The sequence below is a fragment of the Ruditapes philippinarum genome, unplaced genomic scaffold (genome assembly GCF_026571515.1).
Source record: "Ruditapes philippinarum isolate M1 unplaced genomic scaffold, ASM2657151v2 ctg4960_1_1_1_1, whole genome shotgun sequence".
Lineage (NCBI taxonomy): Eukaryota > Metazoa > Mollusca > Bivalvia > Venerida > Veneridae > Ruditapes > Ruditapes philippinarum.
In genome coordinates this window covers 41,856-49,135 of record NW_026863167.1, presented here as the reverse complement: position 1 = coordinate 49,135, position 7,280 = coordinate 41,856, and the positions used below count along the sequence as shown (strand labels likewise).

Here is a 7,280-nt window from a genome sequence, read left to right as displayed (position 1 = left end):
TACTGTACTGTAGGTTGCGTGTTTATACAAGACATATCTGGACAAGACAATGGGGTCACTGTCTTTAAGCGGTAAAATAAGTATCGTAACAGGTGCTACTCGTGGAATCGGTAAAGCAATTGCTATCCAGCTCGGTCAACAAGGTTCCAAGGTTTATATTACCGGAAGAACATTGAGCCCTCAAGATGGCGTGTGTTTACCAGGATCGCTAGAGGAGACAGCACGTGACATCCACGCTCGAGGAGGAGTTTGCGTACCAATTCAATGTGACCATTCAAAAGATATAGATATTCAACGCTTATTTGAACGCATCACAGCAGAAAACGATGGAAGGTTAGATATTTTTGTCAATAATGCGTTTTCGGGAAATGATACCCTTTTGAAGGAGCGAGGAAAACCATTTTGGGAACAGTCGTTGAACATGTGGGACGATATAAATGAGGTCGGTTTGAGAAATAACTATTTGTGCGCTATCTACGCGTCTAAATTGATGGTACCACGTAAGAATGGCATCATAATAAATGTGTCGTCTGCTGGGGCTTCAATGTATATGTTGAATCCTGCATATGGGATTGGTAAAGCTGGTGTTGATCGCATGACAGCAGATTGTGCCCTGGAACTGAGGAAGCATAACATAGCCTTTGTTAGTTTGTCACCCGGTCCTGTGAGCTCAGACACTTTAATGGCGTTGTCAAAGGGAGCCGAAAATCGTGGAGAAAACATCGAAGAATACCGGAAAATTGCGAAAATTGCCGAATCGCCTTGTTGTGCTGGGGAATGTGTTATTGCTCTGGCTAATGATCCGAATATAATGGAAAAGACGGGAAAAGTATTCTCAACTGTTCAATTGGCAGAGGAGTATGGAATTGTTAATAAAAAAGGAAACGAGCCAGAAGCAAATGCTTTAGAAACCTTTTTGAATTTTGTACAAGGGCACATCAACTAGAGCTAAATTAAATTCTTATATAAATGTAGATGATGATTTTCGCACAACAGTACGCAATTGTGTACTAATATTGATTTTGTATTGGATTCATACAAATCCTTGTATAAATGCTATTTCCTTTGTGCATGTTTGCTTGTTAAACGTCATAACGAGAAAGATATTTAGTGTTGTTTGACACAGACACCCGTGTTATTATTGCAGTATGTTGATCAATTGCAGTTAAGTTGTTTCCAGACAGTATGAAAATTTAATAATTTTTAGATTTTATATAATATGCATGATAACAAATGCCTGTTTTTGAAATTAAATATTTAGCTTTAAAGACAATAATATTATACAATTAAAATACCCAATCAACACTAAGACAAAGTACATGTACCATGCTTTCATTGAGTTTGATTAATTTTAGTATGGTTGCAAAAACAAAGCAACCCTGTAGCCAGACCGCACATTCCGGTCCTGTAACGGATTCACTGAAATTATGCATTTATTGAATTTGCATGTAAAGGACCTTGAAAACTTTTATTATGTAGTCTCTGAGTTATACATATTTTTGGTGAAAATACCTGTTTTTAAACACTACACTTAAAAGGGGCGTATGTGGTCGAGTGGGTACGGTCGTTGACTTCAAACCCTTGCCCTTCACCGATGTGGGTTCCAATCTCCAAAGGGACGTTGGATTCTTTCATGTGAGGAAGCTACCCACTTTTGAACACTTGAGCTAACTTGAAATTTGAAGTCTCTAGATAGAAATTAGCAATACATTTCGAACATCCCTTGTAATGCACGGAAGGGCACCTCAGGTCTTCCTCCACCAGTCAAGCTGGAAGGAACGTCGCCATATGACCCATAAAGAGTCCGTGTGACGTAAAACCCAAATAAACAAACAATAAACAAACCTTGTCAAAAGGACGCAATTATAAGACCTTATAAGCATGACTATCTAGTTGGAAGTTGCTTGTCCATATCATTTTACTTCCTGATTACATCGACTTTAGCTTTGAAGAAATATAACATATGTCTGTTATTGTATGTATCAATATCTGATTAATTGCCATTCTCTTTCTTCTGAAATTCCTTCGTCTCTGATAATCATGAACCACATTCTCATTCCGTACCGCTAATGATGCACTTTTATGACATAATATTAATTCTGGTGTATATGTTATGTGACCATTGGCCCCTATTTGTTATCATATTTTCTCATATATTATATAAGACCTGGCCTTTGTGAACAATACAAAGATAGTATCCTGTTATACTTAAACTGGGCATTTGCAAAAACAGCTTTATTTGATTACAAACATAGTGAAAACATGAAAGTCATAATGACTGTGAGGTTGCGTTAAAAACTTATGCAAAATACATGAACCATGCCTTCCGTGAATTTCAATTTGACTATGGTGCCTAATAGAAGATAACAATATCATAGAAATTTTATAACGGGTCCGCAGATCCCGATCCTGTTAAGCATTCACTAAAGTTATGCAATCATTGTTTTGCATGATAAGGGCTTGACAATTTTGTAATAACTTTTGTTATGCAGACTCTGAGTTATACATACATATAGGGTTTTCTTTATTTAGTAAATTTGAGTTTCTGAGTGCAACAGAGCTAGGTGTCCCATCTGTGACTAGGACTTAGTCATGATAATAATATGTTATATGTTGCAGTTTGGATAAGAATATCCGTCGCGAGGTAACCCGCCTATTTGGGGAGAAACGATGCTTGCCGAGATGCTGGTAATGGGCGGGTATCAAAGAGACGGATATTTCTATTTCGATCTGATCCGCAAATACATGTCAAGTGTTTCCGTAAAACTAACCTGCGGTGCCAGATTAAGTCGCGTGCTTTTCAATGGCGACATTTTAGCACACTTTATGAATAACCGCCGTTAAAATGACTTAATTTTGGGGCATTTTTGAAGTACTAAGAATAACATATAAAATGTAATGTTTTTCGTAATGATTTAGGGTGTAACAAAGAAAGTAAAGACCCAGTATGCTTCACTACTGCTCTTATTCTATTTTCACTATTTTCAAAGGCCTTTTTTATGGTGTACTTATAATTTCCAAATAGTTTCTCATTTGCCTATTACCTGGACCATTTTGCCTTTGGCAATCGCACAGTTATAGTGATTTGGTATTTTGTATGGAAGTCAAAATACTACTTGGTTACATTTTGCTTCCTGTATCACCAATGTGGTCACATCTAGCGCTACATTTCGCAAGCAACAAGAATCTAATAGCTTACGTTATTAAAAATTCACATATGCCGTTTCTAAAGAAGTAAACATTTATTCATTTCTGCGGCATAATGTGCCTTTAAATAAACTTTTCAATAGTGTAATAGGGATTAAATTCATACAGAATATTAACATGTGTCACCCATCGTAAGAATATTTAACGTATAGTTTACCTACATGACATGTTCTAACATGAAATAAGTACATATTACATACATATTGTTTTTTTTCTACAACAAAAATTGGTCATTTCTGCATTTACTTTACGCTGGATTTTTTAAGCTCACCGAATTACTAGTAGCTTGTTAGCAACTGAACTTACAGATCATTAATCATCCGTTGAGAAGTGTGAAATTTTTTGAACATGCTTAAAATCTTGCCAAGTAAATGATAATTTGATTCGAGGAATAGTTTATTTACAGATCGTTACGTTTTTAGTCAGATTCATGCTATTTACCTGTTACAATTGTATTCTGTTAGATAGTAGTGGGGCTGTTTAAAATTCTCTCTTGCTATGAAATATGGACTTTAAAAAAAATCAGTCGTACTAAGGTTTCTTTTACAGAATTACCAACTAAAGGGTCAAATGCAAGAGCGCCAGGTCATTGTTGTTGGACAATATTGAATGGCATATTGTGGTAAACATCCATTTGCACTGATCTGCCTATTTGTAGACTTATACACCACAGAGCACATTATGAAATACGAAATATTACCAGGTATGATCAAAATGTTACGGCCTTTTATACTTCTAGCCACTACGTACACTGACATTCAGCAGAATTAATACGTCGATACCGAGATACACGCGGTTTTACACAGATTAAGTAACATAAAACACACTTTGATCAGTAGAGGGGTGTGTCATTTAGACCAAATGGAGAAAGTTGGAATCAGAGCCGTCATTAAGTACCTCTGTAAGAAAGGGATGGCCCCAAGGAAATCCAGGAAGACTTTCGAAGGAGTCCCCTTCCTATAGCAATGTGAGAAAATGAGCTGTTGAATTTACGAGGGGCAGGGAGAGCATTGGAGATAATAGGCGGCCTGGGCGGCCAAAAGAGGCCACCAACGATGAAACTGCCAAAGCTGTGCACGATCTGGTCATGTGCATCAGAACGCGAGACCTGCGAAGCATTGCTATGGGAGTGGGTATAAGCTTTGGTTCAGTTCTGGCAATTCTGACTGATGTCCATAGCATGTCAAAGGTTTCCGCTAGATGGATCCCAAGACAGTTGACTGACGACAAGAAACGGACCAGGCTTGACATTTAAAGATATATTTTGTCTCGCTACGAGGATAACCTGATTTTATCTACCTGATTGTTACTCAGGATGAAACATTGGTCCAGCACTTTGATCCAAAAATAAACAGAGCATGCAATGGAAGTACCCTGGCTCACCCGCTCCGAATAAATTCAAGAAGGTGTCATCTGCAGGGAAGAAGATGGCTGGATAGTCAGGGGATAATCATGATTGACTATCGCGAGCAAGGTCGTACTATAAACGTTACGTACTATGCAGACGAATTGAGACGTCGGTGTCAAGAAATTGCGCGTAAAAGGAGGGGCAAATTGACACAAGGCGTTCTGCTCCTGCACGACAATGCGTGCGCCAACTCACACATTCCAAGTTGCGATAGCTGCTGCAACCCATCCCCATCCCCCATATTCTCCGGACTTGGCCCCCTCTGACTTCTTCCTGTTTCCGAAACTGAAAACCAAGCTTCGTGGTAGACGTTTTGGAATCAATGAAGGTGTCATGGAGGCGGTCAGTTAGTTCTTTGAGGACCAAAATCCAAGCTCAACTTGGGGTAATATTCCTATATCGAATATTAGTTTTCATTACAGAATGGTACACAAAATATATAAACCATTTATTGTTTTATGGAAGTGATCCGTTATTATGTTAATGATTTCTACATCATGCACCTTTGGATCTCTTCAGCATATATGTACATATGTACTAATATACTTTCAGTCAAATCTACGGACCTTTAATTGTTCCTTTAGATTGGTTCTTAAATTACAAAATGAAAGTGATCCGTAGATGGTTTCCTATATCAGTCGTGGAGCTCTTCAGCACATATGGAGCTCAAATGGAATTTTGAGCGACAATTCCTTTATTTTGAGCCCAGTCTCAATAAATGTTCAATAAGGGTTTGTTTGAATGTTTAGCGTCTTTTGGTGAAAAGTCTGTATCTGGAGTCCGTTTAGCGACAGTTTCTTCATACGCATTGCATATTTTGGGCACACCAGAACCCATGACGGAAATAATATCTCGATGAAGACTACATTAAAATCCAAACAAAAATGGGAAAATACAGAGGAAAGCCAGGAAAGTAGGACCGCATTTCGATTTTCTGAAAATAAGTGTTGATTTTTTATATATGTTTAAAACGTTGAAAGCTTACCCTGTGATTAACCTATTTTCTCCTTCACATAGCGAGTTAAAGTGCACATATAGATCACTGTGTGTGTCGGGTCAGTGTGTTAGTCGTGTTCTGTGTGCGTCAAGTCAGTGTGTTAGTCGTGACAGGTTCGTTGTGAGTCAGGTTAATTAGTGTGTCAGTTAAGTCTGAAAGTTGTGTTTTGTCTCAAACAGGCCAGTCTATTAGTCGTGCCCTGTGTGTCACAGATAATTTGTGTGAGAACTGTCACGTGTGCGTCAGGTCAGTAGTGAGTAGGTGAGTTGTGTACTGTGTGTTACAGGTCGCTTGGGTCAGTAGTATTTTGTGTGCGTCAGGTCAGTGTGTGAGTAGTGTCAGGTTAGTGTGTCAGGTCAGTTGTGTGAGTAGGGTCCTGTGTACGTCAGATAAATATGTGTGTAGTGTTCAGTCTTGTTATCTGTGTAACCAGTCTATGTGGGAAGTGTCCTGTGTGCGTAAGTAAGGTTGTGTGAGTATAGTGGCAGCATGTGTACGTCAGCTCATTCTGTGAGTAGTGTCCTGTTTTTGTCAGTGTCAGGCCAGTTTTGTGAAGAGTGTCCTTTGTGCGCCAGGTCAGTTTTTGAGTAGTGTCCTGTCTGCGTGAGTGTCAGGTCAGTGTGTTTGTTGTGTACTGTGTTTGTCATATAAATTTTTGTGAGCAGTGTCCACTGTGTGTCAGGTCAGTGTGTGCATATTGTTCTGTGTGTCATGTACGCCATAGAGCCCTGTGAGTCAATTGTATTAATTTTTTCTTACGAAAGATTGTTAGTAATTTTACTGGAGTAGCGGGGGATCGAACTCGCAACCCCTTGACTTGTAGTCAGACAGTGTTACCACTGCGCCACAGCGCCCGCTCTGATTTATAACTATTTTGGAATTCCCTATATATACATTATCACATTAGTGGCCAAGAAAATGTGTTATACAATTGAATTTTCACACCTCAATAGTTATGGTAAGGTCTAAAGTGTTTTTCAATGGCTGATATTCGTATCCTTGCTCGATGGATTATGATAAAGAATTTTACACAAACGAATAGTAACAAAAAAATAAGTAAGACTTTTGATAAGTAATAAAATCCCATACCGGAAAAGCCTTGTTCGTTAGATAGAATTAAAGTTTGAATATTGACCACAAGATAGCTGAAACCAATACTTGTTGTTAATGATACATGGAGGTTTGACTAGTTTCACTAGTTAAATATAGTTTTGTTGGACGAAATATGGTGAAAAAAGTAAAAGCAGCATACCTCCAGACTTTTTAAAAAATGATCTATGAATTAAAGGCACAAAAGGTGAAAAAAGAAAGTAATTAACATATTGCAAACAACAGTTTCAATCACGTAAGTTACAAAATAAACTTCAACATTAAATGTCAAAATATGTTTGTCAAAAAAAGCTCTTAATACATTAGTCACGCAAAATAGATAAAATCTCAATACATTCCATCTTAAGTTTTTTTTTTCTTGAATACTTTTTTTCATGAAGCTTTAATCTGTTCAGATGACACTACATAACTTTGCGAAGATGGAAGTTAATGCGGTTCTGGCATTGTCTCTGGGGCCACCACCAACTGCCTTATACTGTCAAGACATTGTTCAGAGATGTCAGTGCATCGAGTCGACGTAAATGAGCTTCAAAACATAGGGGATGCGCTGGGTGTACA

General features: G+C 38.1%; 1 protein-coding gene across 1 annotated transcript; it reads left to right on the top strand.

The window, feature by feature from the left end:
- On the top strand, positions 1 to 1,069 carry LOC132721300 (dehydrogenase/reductase SDR family member 1-like). The gene has a single exon (XM_060705581.1). The coding sequence runs from the start codon at positions 50 to 52 to the stop codon at positions 944 to 946; it is 897 nt and encodes a 298-aa protein (XP_060561564.1). The 5' UTR covers positions 1 to 49; the 3' UTR covers positions 947 to 1,069.
- Positions 1,070 to 7,280: the final 6,211 nt, after the last annotated feature.

What these genes read in the sequence shown, in the direction of transcription:
- LOC132721300 (XM_060705581.1), top strand. Translation starts at nt 50, where the DNA reads ATGGGGTCACTGTCTTTAAGCGGTAAAATAAGTATCGTAACAGGTGCT.